At 40.9% G+C, this 16,329-nt stretch overlaps 1 protein-coding gene across 10 annotated transcripts in view; it reads right to left on the bottom strand.

Moving 5' to 3' along the window:
- Positions 1-14,400, bottom strand: part of LDB2 (LIM domain binding 2) — a 346,005-nt gene extending 331,605 nt beyond the window's left edge. For 9 of the 10 annotated variants that reach the window (XM_033106564.1, XM_033106560.1, XM_033106562.1 and 6 more), the window contains exon 1: positions 13,943-14,360. In XM_033106564.1, coding sequence (XP_032962455.1) covers positions 13,943-14,074 — 132 coding nt within the window. In that variant the 5' untranslated portion in view covers positions 14,075-14,360. Of the gene's footprint in view, positions 1-13,942 lie in introns of all 10 variants that reach the window. The other variant, XM_033106569.1, reaches the window with a different exon arrangement.
- Between the last annotated feature and the right edge of the window lie 1,929 nt (positions 14,401-16,329).

The raw sequence follows: 16,329 nt of genomic DNA, 5'->3' as shown, positions 1-16,329 counted from the left end.
TGACAAAGGCTGCCGGTTCAATTCCCACATGGGCCAGTGGGCGCTCAACCACAAGGTTGCCAGTTCAATTCCTCGACTTCCGCAACGGATGGTGGGCTGTGCCCCCTGCAACTAACAATGGCAACTGGACCTGGAGCTGAGCTGTGCCCTCCACAACTAAAATTGAAAGGACAACAACTTGACTTGGAAAAAGTCCTGAAAGTACACACTGTTCCCCAATAAAGTCCTGTTTCCCTCCCCCAATAAAATCTTTAAAAAAAAAAAAAAATCTTTTATCAGTACCCTTTGCCCAACAGTAGAAACGAATTTTAACTGGATCCTTACTACTATATGCATGGACCAGGGGCTGGTCTAAGGGCGTTCGAGGCCTTACCTCGTTAAATTCCTTAAAATAACCCTGTGAGTTAAGGACTACAATTGTATCATTTTCCAGATGAGGAAACCAAGGCACAGAGCAATTCGTTAACCATGCACAGGGCCCTGTTTGTACACACCCCACCAAAGTTCAATGGTCTCTAAAGAACAAAGTCCAAAGCCTTCACCACCTGGTCCCCACTTCTTCTCCCGGTTCATCTCCTACCACCCTCACCAACCCCACGCTGCACATATACTCGTATATACACCCCCATACATACGCCCCCGACCCTAAGCCCCAGCCGTGCCAAAATCCTCACCCTTCCCCCTACTGAGCAGTGCCTTTCAAAGCTCAGTTTCTTTACACGTGCCGTTCCTTCTGCCAAAAACACACTTCTCACCACCCTTGTCAAATTGGCAAACTCCCACTGACCCCTCAAGACCCACCTTCCCTATAAATCCTTACTGTGCTCTCACTATGCGCGTTCAAACAGGGATGCTGCCCTCTTCCTCTTGAGATCAGTAATGCCCTCTATATATGGTAGACATTCAATATCCACTAAACAAATAAGCCATAGAAATTGTAATTGACATTTAACAGGGTGTAGGCTATGCTAATCACTTTATAAGAATTGTCTCACTCGATCCTCATACAAACCCACAGACACAGATTCTATCATCATCCCCACATTACCCATGAGGGCAACCAAGGCATAGAGGGGTAAATTAACTTACCCAAGCTCACAGAAATAGTAAGGAGACAAATAAGCCTACATGACTCCAGGAGTTAATTATTTAGTGCTAATGCCATGGTACGGGCATAGTCTTATTACACACCATGACTACACTGTACTAGAAGCATCTGTGTATGAGGCTTATTCATAAAATGCAGACTACCCATGTAAAAACAGTGATAACTCGGAACCTAGGTACAAAATGGCTGCCTCTTGGAAGCATTAAAAACAGACTGCTATTGGCCACAGAGAATGTCAGTTGTCATGAAGGACATGAACATGGTTAAGATAGTACCTAATCCCAAGGATCTCTTCTATCCAGTGAGGAAGATAAGATAATATTGTATACAACCCATGACATAGCCCACTTTTGGAGATGTCACTTGTCTCCTTCAATTGAAGACATGTCCTTCAAATGGTGCCATAAATTAACTTGCTCTATCCCAACCTCCTGGTTCTAGATCAACATTAACTCTTCAAAGTAATTCAAGCTCCCTATTCCCAGTCTGAATTGTGCAAACATCTTTTGATTTACGGAGCTTGTGCAAGGTTGCGTGCAAGCTGCCTCTTGATTCAGAAATAATACAAGAAAAAGAAAAATAAGGGGAAAAATGGATCTGCCCTCAAGTAAGATGGAAAATTTTTCTTAAAAGGAGACAGAGTCCTGGGTACAAGATTCCTAACTAGTATTAAATGCTAATGATAATTGTAATAGTCACCATAGCGAACTCCTTACTGCCAGCATCCATCCATCTTACTGGGGCCAAGACTGCTAAGTAAGAATACTACCTCCCTCAGTGCAAATCATGGTACAGAGGAGCCAAATCATGTTTAACTATCTATATGGTGTTCTTTTTTAAAACACAAACATATCTGTAAATAATTCAGGCAACTCAAAATTATACTTTGAGAACACAGTGGAATACTCATTTTAGTTAAAAGATCTGGTCAAAGGGTGCTCAGTATGTCTCTGAGCATGTAAACACTGAGGTAAAATAAATCTTTGTGTGCGTTACATTTATATACTAACATAACAGCAATGTTTTGCCTAGTAGAATTAAAAAGACAATTTGTATTTACATCTTTCATATTGTATTTTACAAATACTCCATATTGATAATGTATTATGTTTTTAAAATCAGAAAAAGTAGACACATATTTAAGCATATGCAAATTTATGCTAAATATATTGGCAAGGAAGCAATCCTAAATCCTAAAACAACGAAGCTTAGTGATGTGTTTTTCAACATTGATAGCATGATACTAAAAACTGATACCATCTTAGGGCAATTGGAAAACTGGAAAAGGAGAAAGGGCTTTGAAACATAAAAGTTGAAGTACAAATTGGTGGTTGGTAAAAGTGTTTACTTTGGCCAGTTCCTGGTCATGACCTTGGTAACTAGTGCTGTGACCTAGAAAAGCTGAGACCATGTCTATATCAGAAGCCCTGCGCAGTCCAGGTAAGCCCCACCTGTGTCTGCTTTCTTCACTTCCAAAAGCAGGAGCTTGGGCTCAATGATCTCTCCTATCTATTCCAGCCATGAAATTCTAGGATTCAGCTAATTTGGGAGTGGTGGCTCCATCAAATGTTCTCCATCAGAACCTTGCAAAAGGCAGGTGATATGCACCAACCGGTTAATTCCAATTTCAAGCAGGAAATTTCAGCCAAATTTCAGCAGGGTAATCATGGCTGAAATTATAAAGCACAAGAAGAGTTTTTGTGTGCGCTGCCAAATGGTCAGCCTTGTTTATTAGTTTAGCTTTAGTTTTAATCTACACTGATTTTCAGTCTCAAGATAAAATCCCCATTAGTCCTAAGAAATGACCTATACTAGGAAGCAAAATTTAACAAGCACTACCTCTCAAAAAATAAACAAAAAAACCCATATACATATGTATACATATGTGTGTGCATGTGTGTGCACACAAACTATTTGTTTGAGCTATGTAGAATATTTCTCTAGAAAGTTTGCCTAAAAAATATTCTTAATGTGGAACTCTAAATAAACATCACAAGTGACCCGATCAATGAAATGAAGTGTAGGAAAGCGTGTGTAATTTAAAGAATTCAATATGACAAATCAAGACTACTCTGAAATAGAGAAACAAATCAGCACATTGTAACGCCCAGTTGCTTCTATAAGGCATGCGGAGGCAGGTAGCTTTATCATCCATCCACCTGAGCCCTCTAGCCAGTAAGATACCACACAGGTGCCGTTCAGCACATGACCAGCCCTACCTGTGTGCATTTTCACTGTTAAAGAGTAAGTCACAAGGTGTCACAGCAGATCAATTGGCAGGGCTGTTATCAGTCCAGACACGCAGGTGGTGCTTCAGTCTTCAGACCAGTGCTGACAAAGCTCTCTTGGAGAAGTCTGTACCAGGCTGCATATTGACAAGGGAGCCTCTTTAGACAAAAAGGCCAGTCAAGGCCAGCAGGTGTGTGCTCTCAAGCCCTCCCGTGGGGTCCCCATTTAGATGGTCCTGCAAAGGCGCTGGTGAAGGGGAACATTTCAATGTTCTGTGGGCTCCACTGAGTTCTTGTATGGGGCAAGCCCTGAATACAGCTTTTCCCCAAATGGAGTTCACGTGTCCCATATATTGGTCAATTCTTAATAATTAACCATAGGTATGTCTAAGAGATAATGATAACCTGGATTTTGGGGGCAATAATGGCCATAAGAAGGTATACGATTATTATGTCATCACTATGATATAAAGGGGAAAACCCCTAATGGCATTATCACATATTATGAGAACACCAAATGCACGGGTCCTACAACATACCACTGTAAGTTTTGTTTGTTAAATTGAACTATGCTAGTGCAAGCCATGTAAAAACACTTTTAAAGATACTTTTAGGAAACCAAGCAAAGTTTTGCATTACTTACACTACTCAACTGGCTGATAAGAAAGAAAAATAAGGGCACACAATCACCATCGGCGGCAGCATCACAGTTCCTATTGACTGAGCACTTGCTACATACCAGGCATCTTAACATGTGTTAGCCATTCACTCCCAACCTACAACTCGGCTAAGGAAACGAAGGCTCAGAAAAGTTAAGATACTTCCCTAAGATCACACAGCAATCAAGAGGCAGAGCCAGGGTTTGCATTCAAATTTGACTTATTGTAAGTCACACTTGGGTTCAGATCTTTACATTCCATGCATATCACTCTTTTCACTCCAAAGGAAAAAATACTAGTGGGGAAAAAGATTTGTGCATATTTTTTATGTGTGCCATGAACGAGGAAGCGCACAAAAATACAATCTGATTGGGAAATCATATCTCTCTCTCTCTCTCTCTCTCTCTCTCTCTCGCTCTCTCTCGCTCTCTCTCTCGCTCTCTCTCTCTCTCTCTCTCTCTCTCTCTCTCTTTTTCTTCTCTCTCTCTCCCTCCCTCCCTTCCTCTCTCCCTCCCTTCCTCTCTTCCTCCCTTCCTCCCTCTCTCCCTCCCTTCCTCTCTCCTTCACACACATAGGCCATCACCATACAACTAGCAAACTCAGTTATTATACACCACAACATCGCATATTAATGTAATGTATACTAATGTAACATCCCATATTTTCTGTTGTGCAAATCACTTGAAATAAGCTAATTAATGGTCCTGAAAGCACTTTCCTAAAATGCAAAGTGCTCCAGGAAATGTAAGGTATTAGAATGATTCATATCATAATGCATGGCTGTGGGCCCCCAGGTAGATAGCTGCAAAGAGGGAGGAGTGGTGAAAATATCAAAACAGAAAAGAAAACCACAAGAATAAGTACAAATATTTGTAATCAGAAGTCAGGAGATTCCCAGGAGATTCACAACACCCAGAGGGCAAAATTCTCAGGTCAGAACTTTCTTCGCAGAAGAAACTCTCTTTCTAAGGCTTCTCTTCCTGGCAGGTCTGGTTGAGCACTCTATCAGTGAATTCTCACCTGGCTATGAGACGCACAGATTCTTTTCCAACCGTAACTGTAGGTGACGGTTGGTAAGATTCAAGGCAAGTGCATGGTCAGTCTGAACACTGCCAGTACAACTTACTTTGCTTTATGCAAGAGGTATGCTTTGCATATCAGCTCTGTGCTATGGGGCACTGGGGAGGTAATGCAAACAAGACAAAAGAGGTCCCTGTCCTCATGTGGCTTGGGTTCAATGGTGGACACGCAGACACAAGAAATAAACTAAAAAAAAAAAAAAAAAAAAAAAAAAAAAACAGTAAAAAAATAATAAAAATTTAAAAAAGAAATAAACTACAAGCAAGAAAATGTAACTTTATGAAGGAAATTACCAGGTAGGAGTAATGTTAACTGAGGTGATCAAGGAAGGGCTGGCTCTCCATAAGGAGACATTTAAGTTGATCACTAGAGGACCTACTAAGTGCTGGGACTCACCCTTCATTGCTGTTACTTTCTTTGAGATATTTAATTGATTACCTGAAAATGAAGCCAACACCATGCCAATTCTAATTCAAATTAGAACTCTTTTAGGGGTTATTATGGAGGAATTCTACCACCAAGGGCAAAGGTGTTGAGATGTGAATGAGCTTGGCGAGTTCATGGATCTAAAAGAAGCCCCTTGCGGCTAGAGTCTGGTGAAAACACAGTAGGGGATAAGACTGGGCCATCAGGAGAAACAGAGCCTTCATGGTAGAATAAAGAGTTTGGAGCTTATTCTAGGAGGAAGGGGGATGCTAGAGAGTGACACAATACACTTTATGCTCCAAAAATACCACCTTGGCTACTTGTGGGGAACACGGTAGAAAGCGGGAGCAAAGTTAGGAAGCCATCCTGACCCTGAAAAGAGAGGATGGGGCTTGTGACGTGACCACAACGGGGCAGGTCCCTCTTCAGAGGCGTCTGCTAAATGTTTAATTCTAAGCCCTGTTTTTAATTGGGAAACTAAAACTTCAAATTAGGCTGGTCAGAGTGGTAGTGAAGTGAGGGCAGGGTGCAGCCGGCAGAGCCTTCAACACGGCGGCATGTGTAGCCCTCACCAGCAAGCTTTGGGAGAGAACACTGAACGCTGGAGTTAGAAGTTCCAGCCCCTGGGGAGGTCCACGCACGGACTCAGTCCTGTGTGGAACATATAAAATATATTATATATGTTGGATTGAGGTTTGCAAAACAAGTTATTCACTAGTAGGGATGAGAGCGAGGACTATGGCCGCACACATGTGAGACTGGGAAGAGTGAAGTGAAAAACATGTTTTTGTGTGAAACTGAGCATAACAAAATTGAGTGATAAACACGTTCACCAAAACAATTTGTGGTTATCACCTAAGAAGTAAACAAGTCCAAGGAAAAGAGGATAAAAGCAGGACTCCAGAGCAGTGCTGTGAGTGGTCTGACTGGGTGCTCCGGCTAAGACCCTCTGCGAGGGGCAAGCTGCCATACTCCGGGACTCTCTGAAGTTCTTCCCTGCAAGACCAGCTCACCTCAGACCTGTCGTGGGCCCAGTGGTCTCTCCCGGACCAGAGACCTTCTCCACCTCGATTGACTCTGGGACTTGGTTCATGATTAAATTCCATTCTGTTCTGTATAACCTTCTGTGCTGACCAGAGCATTGGCTGGAGGGACATTGGCTCCCAAATAAAGCTGTTCCTCACTCTATCTGAACCTGTGTGCTGGGACTTTGTTCCCCACGCGCATCAGGAGTACCATGCAGGGACGTAGGACCCTGCCAAGGGGTAAATGTCCCCTTGACTTTCAGGAAGAGACTGAAATGTGGCGACTGCCCTTTCAGGCGCTAGCAAAAAGTCCTTATCTCTCTGAGCCTCAATTTCCTCATCTGTTAAAGGAGAACAAGAATGCATGCAGGTCACATGAGGAGGTCCATCCATCTTATCTCAGTCATTGGCAGGCATGTACTATACAGAAAATGTCCTCACAGGTAGCTAAAGTAAGCTGCAAGCGTAGACAGGAAACATCACCGCCCACAAAGAAATGCAGAGCTACACGATGTGGAGAGACTGCCTCTTAGGAGAGGATCAAACTAGGAGAGTGGGAAGCCAAAACATGCTGGATGTTCTCTTCCCTCCATGCCTTTATTTTCTCTTAGATTCCTAATTGATTACCTGCTAAGGAAGCCAACACCATGCCAAATTCTAATTTAATCTCATACTTAACATTTCCAAGGGGAGGGAGGGTGGCACCATCAAAAATGAAATAGCTTTTATACTCATCCTACTACTGTTTTAAATGATTAAAAGACCATCTTCCATAGAGCACGCCTGAGAAGAGTCAAGCGCTGGATGGAACACTAAGTATTTTTAAGTAACGTAATTAAACTTTTAGATGACTATGCAAAATATTCCACCACAATTCCAGTGACTCTTCAGATAAGGCCACTTCAATGAACACTGAATGTATTCCTTATTCAATAGAGCAGCTGATTTTGGTTCTTGTTTTCAATAACCAGGGTATATGTTCCATCTCTGGCTCCATCCTTTGGAATTTCACATGGCTCCTTTTCAAATTAGGCATTTGAGAGACAAATAGTCAAACCAAGTTAGGTGGATGGAGTCAACATTCCAGCTATTGCCAAAGTCAACCTGTTTTAGGAAACAATGAATATATTCGCCTGATAAATTTCCACAGGTGAAACTAGAATCCTAACTATTATTTCTTTTCTGAGAGAGGTACGTTAGCAGAGTACGTAACAGCACAACTTCTAAAATTAAACTACCACCTGTCCGACCCTGGACAATTAACCCTCTGTTTCTTCATCAGTAAAATGCGGATTTTAGTGGTACCTACGTCATGAGGTGATTATGAGGGTTACATAAGCTGACCTAAAGAAAGTACTCAGCACCATGACCCAACAGAAGGAAAACACTCCATAGATGCCAGTTTTTATTACCATGACTACCTTTCAGAAATGTGGATACCTTTCAATACACGTACACACCCACACTACACTTCATATTAATCTATCATAGCACCTATTGTAAGCACGGGTTTGTATGGCTCCCTTCATTAGCAAATTGTAAGCTTCTAGATGACAGAAAATGTCTTAATCATCGCGGTATTTCCAGACTCTGGTATTGTCATTGCCTGAAGTATGGGAATTCTTGAAATGACTGAATGTGGTTTTAAATGTTCATAATTGCCTATGTTCAGATGCATGCTGCTAGAATTTAAATAAAAAAAAGAAAACCTAGGACAAAATTGATTTTTTTAAAAAGAGAGAGAGGAAGGTGGGAAGGAGGGAGGGGACAGGGATGGAGGGGAGGGAGGTGAAAGAAGAGAGAAAGAAGAGAGCAACAATATCTTGGATAAAAAATAACAAAGGTACATGTAATATGTACATCAGAATATTTTTTGAAGCTCTGTTGTCTGACAGAGATTGTTTTCCCAGATCAATTATATTTTGAGACCCACCAACCAAATCCAAATAATGGTTATGAATCCTGTTCTTGATGATGTATAAAGTTGAATGTTTGAGGTTGTTTGTTTAATGTTTTGTTTGCTTGTTCAGAAAGGGGATATTCTGTGTTCCTTGTGAAAAATGAGTTAATGTGGACAAATGTAATAAAAGGAGATTTATAGCCCTGTTCGCCATACAATTTAAATTAATTTCTTTCTGAAACCCAAACAAAAAGCTAAATGCATAAAAAATGCATGTTTTATATCCTATATCATAATTTACACACCAAAAAGGGAGAAATTTAAATGTGCATTGATTTTAGGCAGATAGGAATCTGTGTTGAATGTGAGCTGAGAGATTTTTTTTTTCTTCATGGCCTCCTACGAATAGTTAGTTTGCAGCAATTTTTAATTAAAAACAGTTCCCATAGTAAGAAAATGGAAAAAGAAGAAAAAAGACCTCAGGAAAATAAAATGGGTACAAGAGTCCTGCAATTTGTTTTCTGAGGCGATGCAGAGATCTTGAAAAATACGAGAGTTTGGAAGTTCTCATTTTTAAAACTGCACTTTTGGTTTCATTTAACATTTTCAAAATAACTTTCCTTACCACTACCAATTCTCCCCTCCCCCACTCCACACCAACCCTCTTCAAAAAACTTGGAAAGTTCTGTGTTTAACACTGAAAATCATTCATACGCCTCAGAGTAACAGCAACATTTTTCTTTCTAAATTTCTAGGAAAAACAAAAAATTCCAAGTTATCACAATGCATTTTTCTTTTTTTTTTCCACCTATCCAAAATACCTAACCTAATCTCATTTTAACTAGACTCCATCTGAACATCAATGATACTGAGCTATGCCATGAATAAACATGATGTTACAACTTGAAACCCTGTGACTGAAGTATATAAAAATGTAGCTGAAAGAAAAGACTGAGAACCCCCCCACACAACCCCTCCCATACCCTCCCCAGGGAGTTTGAGAGTTGAGCTGAGAAGGGGTGAGAAGCAGCAGATTTAAATTTCAAGGTCTTCAAACATTTTTAATGTTCATATTAAATCCTGTAAAACTAAAAACTGTAATTCTAATAAAATCCTTGTGTGCAGCTGCCCATTGTAATCAGTTTTCCCTTTTGGAGTGGGATGTGTAATAGTGATAAAGGAAAAGAAAAAATCTCAAAACAGAAGAAATGCATAATGGAGCCCACCCTTCCCTGATGTTTGTGGTATTTTATTAAAGTGAAAGCACTGCCAACATGAAAACAATTGACTTCAAAACATCTTCATTAAAATGGAGACATTTTTGGTCACTGAATGAAGAAACAAGTTATAGGAAAGTTATCTACAATAACAAGGATTCTTATAACTTTACTTGATAAAGTTTCCTAATTTCTATAACAATCGAACGTTAGTTAAATCTCCTCACTAAAATGAAGGGCACTGTGTGTCTCACATTTTCCCTATATTTTCATCTCATAGCACAGGCCTCCGGAAATGGAAAAAAAATAGTTTTTGTTATTTTTGAAGCTTTTTACAAAACAAATTCTGAAGTCTTTAGAATATATATTTTATATCCTATCTGACTACACTCGGTGTGCAATGTTAAATTATATAATTGCGTAGCTGTGTTCTTCCAAAGTACATTTGGGACAACAAGACCATTCAAATACATGAATTTTGGAAGACATCAAGTCAATTCATGGCAGCACACACAACGGAAAATAAAACCCCCTCCCACTGCCTAGGAATTACAGTGACCAACAATGACGCAAATCTCAAAGAGTTTCTCTTAATTGCATTTAAAAAGGGGGGAAACACCCACACATTTCTTTATGAAATTCCACTGAGATTCTAATGTTGCAAAGAAATTTTATTTCCCAGAACAGCCAACAGCATTTAAAACATGTTTTTGTTGTTTTTGTTTGCTTTAACACATCTATATTCCTTAAAAAGAGATGAGGTCCTCTAATCTCTCTTAGACCCTCGCTTTCTTTTGTCACAAATATTAGGGATATGAATTACTTCATGATAAAATAAATGTGAAAAATGTGGGGATGAGCACTTTCAGGGGGTTGGCAAGGGGGAGCCCAAAGCAGCTTCAGGGGTACTCACCCCCCAACGGCATCAGAATTGTGTTTCTCAGGAAAGGTGTTCATTTCAATGGCATAGTTCTCTAACTGTCTCTCCTCTTGCATCTACTGATTCACTCATCAATAGGCTAGTTAACAAATGTTTATTGAGTACCTACTTTGTCCCAGAAACTCCTTGCTCCAAGGGTTAGCTTTAAATAAGATTGGCGAGTTTCTGCCTTCAACATTTCCACCACTATTCGCCTACTATTTTGGTACAAGTTGTTATATTAAACTAAATACCATGAGCGAAGAAATAACGTGTGTGCGTGTGCTCTCTAGTTCACAATATTTTCTCACACCAAACCTGGGATTTTTGTGGAATCTGAATTTTTAAATTAAAGGGGCATTGCAGGCAATTCCCAGATGAGGAACTAAGATCCATGCCAACTAGTTAGTAAATTACAGAAGCAAGTTAGAAACAGGATTAACGCCCAATCTAATGCTCTTTAAACTAAAACTACCCAGCTTCTGAAGAGCTTTGATTTGATTTAATTGGAAGAAATGCATAAATCCCCAGGAGAGACTGCCCTGAGGGTCAGTGATGGAAGGAGGGTAGGTAAACACCAGGGTTCTTTACTACTTTCTTTCCTTTCCATAAGGAAGGTTCTAGGAAACTTCTATAAACTCGATTACAATGTATTCATCGTAAAGTGATTTGCTACAATTCTTTTCTAGCCAACTCTATGCTCAAAAAGGAACGGGGAGTTGAGAGTATTACCTAGATAGGCATGTGTGTGTGGTATTAGAAGTCAATGAAATGATACTATGTAATATAGGATAGGGAACCAGAAAAGGGTGCCTATTGCCCAAAATGGTTGGATACATTGGTTAAATTCGAAAGGTAATTGCTCAACAATCTCTTTGATTTTGTATGTGAATAAACTGGTAACTCTTGCTGGGTATTATTGTCTAATACCCAACCAATCCCTCGCTCTGGCTCAGAGCAACTTTCTTATAAATAATTATCATTGGTAAAGGCACAATACAACTTTTTCATGAAAAGTTATTTTTTGTATAAATATTTTCTAATTATAAACCATGATCAACATTCAATATTTAATGTTAATATTTAAATATCTCAGAAGCAATTATTTGATTCTCTCCTTTTTTCATATGAAATGGGAAAAAAAATGTATGGCCTTCGGTTCATGACATTATTTACTGCTTGGCAAAGAACTGTCGGGACAATTATTTGAATAATTATAAAAACGATCTAATTAAGGGGGGAAATGTTGAGGTTAGCTGTAGAACACGCCAGTAAAGAGTTCATGGTGCTTTTTTGTCACAGTCACAGAGATTTTAAAAAGTTTTACGCTTTCCCTCCAGGTTCTTGAGTTATGAAGTAGTTTTTTTCTACTTAGAGGAAAATCTTTAAAAGACCTCATAATCCCAAAGTTAGGAGTACCTGAGTTTAGCTAATAACATTACCTAATAATGTGCCATTTTTAAAGAAATATAACATGAATGGGGGACTTTTCAAAGGTTTTTCTCTCAAATGTGAAACAAAAGTGGGGACCTTGTTGCATCCTGCAGATTTTTATGAGGCCAGGATGGAGAAGTCTCCCAGATAAATCTCCCATCTCAGCACTGGCCAAGTTTTAATTAAGGGGCACAAGGGGACACAGAGAGACCTGCCTGCTCTCCTAACCCAGGAGGATGGGAAAAAAACCTTTCCACACCTCCTCAAAAACTTTCTAAAATGTAAAGTGAATGCAGGTTATTTTTTAGATCTTGTTGCTGTTCAAGAACTGAGCCCTGGTCTCTCTCTCTCTGTCTCTCTCTTTTTTTTAAGCTAATTACATTTTTAACACATTTACCCCAAATTCATATTGCATTTCGTGTGTGTCTGAACTATAAGACATTTTCTATCCTCCTAATTCTGAAAGCAGGCTATGACCACCAATAGTTTATGCAACAATTTAAGATCCCAACACACACAGATGCAAAGGTCTAAATGAAATGTCCAAACTATCATACACACACATACACACACCGCAAGTATCATTTACTGCCAACAGCTTACCACTCAAAGCACAACAGAGTTTACACTTCTGTAAAGCTACTGGCTTCTACAGAGGGAGAGCAACAGTATTGTCAGTTATATTTAACATCTATGGTGCTATTAGCATATAAAGAAAATAGCAGTAATAAAGACAAATCCAGGTTAAAAAAAAAAATCAGTCCTTGTCCAGCAGTTAGCCAATCAGAAAGCAGGTCATATCTTGTTAACTGTATTAATACACTCAACCTCGTGAATTCTCCACAGTTCCGTTGACAATTCAAGCAAGTGTGTTTTATTTTATCATACAACCTTAGTTGAGTCCCTTTCCAGAGTTGAGTGGCAATCTTCAATCTAAAATTCCACCAAAGCTATTCCTTAAAAGCTCTTGGCCATCCACCCTCTGAGTATTTGTACTCTTACAGAGAAGACTGAATTTCGGCGATTTCTATTCCCTAAAGTGACTTTGGTGCACCTTTAACAAACTCCTTCTCGCAACACTTCAACACAAAGCCCCAACTTCCAGTCAAAGGGACTGCCCAGCAGCAAGCAGCAGCAGCACAGAGAAAAGTCAACTGGCATTAAATATTTAAATTGCAGGAGGCAGCCTGGAGTTTTGCATTTACAAAGTTCTGAAAGTCCTATTCTCCTCTCTGCTCCCAGAGTAGCTGGCCCAGGAGGCTGAGGCTCCCTCTCTCAGGCACAAAATCACAAATATGCAAAAACTCGAGCTGGCTTGTCTGCTGAGCCAGCTCCTGGGGAAGGTAGAGCCCTTAGGAGACACTCCCATTGCGAAAGGAGAAAGTCAAGAACCTCCTCACCCCCAAGCAACTGGTTTCTGAATTTAACAGGGAAATCTACAAACATGTGTCCCTCCGGGGCTAGTTCGGAAAAGTACGCGGGGTTACTCTTTTGCCCCCTTCACCTCGATTTTGATGACTTTGAAAAGCAAATGCAAGTCAAAGCAGACTTCATCTGAGATTTCTTAAAAAATTATTTTGCCAGATGCAAATGATCACAAGATCCCTTGGAATTATACCTTAAGATACACTAAGGGGACTGACTCCGAGCGTGCAAACCCTGGAGTTCTGGGAGAGCAGCGTTTCTGGAGACCCAGCACGCAAGTCAAGTGCTGGGCTGTCTATTTCTAGATTCCAGCAGAAACTGTCCCCAGCTCCAAGAGTTGCTATGCCTGGAAACCCAGCGTTCAAACTAGTGGATTCATCCCGGCGCTCATTTCCACATACGTGGTAGTATCTAGTGGGACACTTCCCTCAGAATTCAGCCAGCAACCTTAGGAAAAGCCCACGAACAGCTTAAGAAACAAAAAACATACACAAACACACACCCAAGGTTGAAGTACTTACCTCTGTGCGAGACTGCAGTCTCTTGTTCATCTCATAGATTCGGTACTCTGGCTGTACCATGTATGGTGTATGTCTCCTATAAAATGGGCCGAAAGGAGAAGAATAGAAGGGGTCATGTGGCGTGCTGGACATCTTGCCTGCTTGTCGAAAATCAAGCTAAACAGAGTATCAGTAACGTCCATGCAGAGCACATGGGCTGTGTTCTTCACAGTACAAAGTAGACGCACGCACACGCGCTCACACACACACAGAGGAAGGCAGGCAGGCAGGCTGAACACACTGGCTGGGAACTGCTCTTGGAGCCCTCTATAGCAAGAGAGGAGAGGGAGAGCTGGGAGGAGGAGGGCGAGAGAGGGAGGGAGGAGGGAGGGAGAGAGCACGGGAGAGGAGGGAGAGGGAGAGAGCAGGAGCTCAGACAGGAGGGAGCGAGGGAGGAAGAGAGAGAGAGAGAGAGAGAGAGAGAGAGAGAGAGAGAGAGAGAGAGAAGCTGGATAGCTTTAGGCACCACTGCTTGTTTTTAAAGAAGCAGTTTGTGGAGAGGTCATTTCCTGTCCGCACTGTAGACTAGTTCAAAAATATAATTCTCCTCACAGTCTGACAGAGGTCTAAGGTTTGGTTTTAATTTTTTTCCTCCAGTCAAGACCATTCACAACCTGATTGCTAAGCTTGTTAACATATAGGTGGTTTAACAGGCTGCCTGAGCCACTCACCCCTGACAGCCACACTGTTGTAATGTATCAGAAAAGTGATTACTACAAAATGCAGAAACACAGGCTCCTTGGTCTCCCACATTGGAACTGGTGATTCACTCACATGCAAAGGTTTCCCTCTGCACTGACCTCCCTCTGTAGTTTTGGTTTCACTTGCTGTGGTTTCAAGAGCTAGTCACAGTCTTTGCTTTTCACCCCCTCCCCGCCCCCACCACACCCATCACTCCTCTTCTCAGCCCCCTCCCCCTTCTCACAAGGCTTCCTTCAAGCTGGTTTAATGAAGGGGGCCTGGATTCAGGTTATCTAAGCATTTTCAGGTAAAAACGATCATTGAGAATGTGGAATGCTTAACATACATCCATGGAGCCACGGGCTTTTCTTCCCAGGAGAAAAAAAACAAAACTCCAAAGCAGACCTCCCAATAGGATACAAAAAGCAAGAAGGAGAAAACTTCCACGAAAATGGAAAAATTCAGTTGAGTAGGAAGTCGCAGACAATTGAATGGCTCATCCCCCAATAACAGGTCCAACTCTGATGGAGACAGGTCTTTATTTTCCAAGATTGGTCAAGTATATAAATCTTTGCCCAGCTGTGTTATATGATAGCTGGAAGAAAACAGCCCATGGGAAGGAAAATAATCTCTATAGAAAGTTAAATGATCTATATGACAATCAAATTCTGCTGGAACCAAAGATAACCAAACATAGACCCCTTAAACAAAGCCCAGGCACAGAAAATGGAAACATACCCAGTTAATACCTAGCTAGGTCAGTGGTATTAAGGAAAGAAAGCAGACCACCAAAAAGCATGATGCATGCAAGACCTGAATGTAAATGCATGCAAATGAGACATTTCTTCTTTTTAATAAGCAGATTAATTAACTTTCTGCCCCAATCATGGCTTGGGGTAGCTTCAAGTCACTAGCCAACAGGGGATAAGGTATTGCTAATTCTGCAATTTACACTCTTAAGAATACCCAAGCATGGAAATGCCCCAAATCACAGTCCTCCTCAGCCCTTTTCCATAATTGCATGCAATGTTTGCAGAGTCCACCCCAAAATCCCAGAGCAGCCCAACACAATAATGTCCCTTGCCAGGATGAGATTAGGGGAGGCATTGCACTAAGGCTGCTTGAAACTTGTCCGAGAAGACCCCAAGGCAGGCCAGCATGCCTGGTTTCAGGTTTCATTACAAATCCAAAAGCTGAACCAAATTTGCTGCAAGGTTTGTCAAAACACACAACCTTCTAAGACAAGATTTCAAACAAATTTGGCATGATTTATGTTTTGGAATGACAGCCACTGCAAAACCTAATGGTTCCTAGTGTTTAAATTCCCAAACTAAAGACCTTCCAGGAGTTTAGTGCCTGCCTGAGTTTGTGTTTACATGGGTGTTAAGCAGAAGAACCTAAGGTACCACCTAGCAGGCATGTGCAGCCCAACACTGACCCAAAAAAAACAGCTCAAAGATCCCATTTAGGGACCCCCTTTCTGAATAAGGTTAAGTTTTGCTCTTTCGGACCATTCCAAATTATAATTAGAAATATGGCTCCCTGTCAATACCTAGAGACTCCAAATTCAGAAATATCTGAAAATTTATAATGCTTGGTCCACATGGTTTCTCATGCCTCCTACTGCAAAAGTCTCCAAAATGGGGTCCTGCTCACAGATTCACAAT

The sequence above is a fragment of the Rhinolophus ferrumequinum genome, chromosome 5 (assembly GCF_004115265.2).
Source record: "Rhinolophus ferrumequinum isolate MPI-CBG mRhiFer1 chromosome 5, mRhiFer1_v1.p, whole genome shotgun sequence".
Taxonomy (NCBI): Eukaryota; Metazoa; Chordata; class Mammalia; order Chiroptera; family Rhinolophidae; genus Rhinolophus; species Rhinolophus ferrumequinum.
Note: the sequence above shows the minus strand (reverse complement) of the source record. Positions and strands in the feature narration are given on the sequence as shown.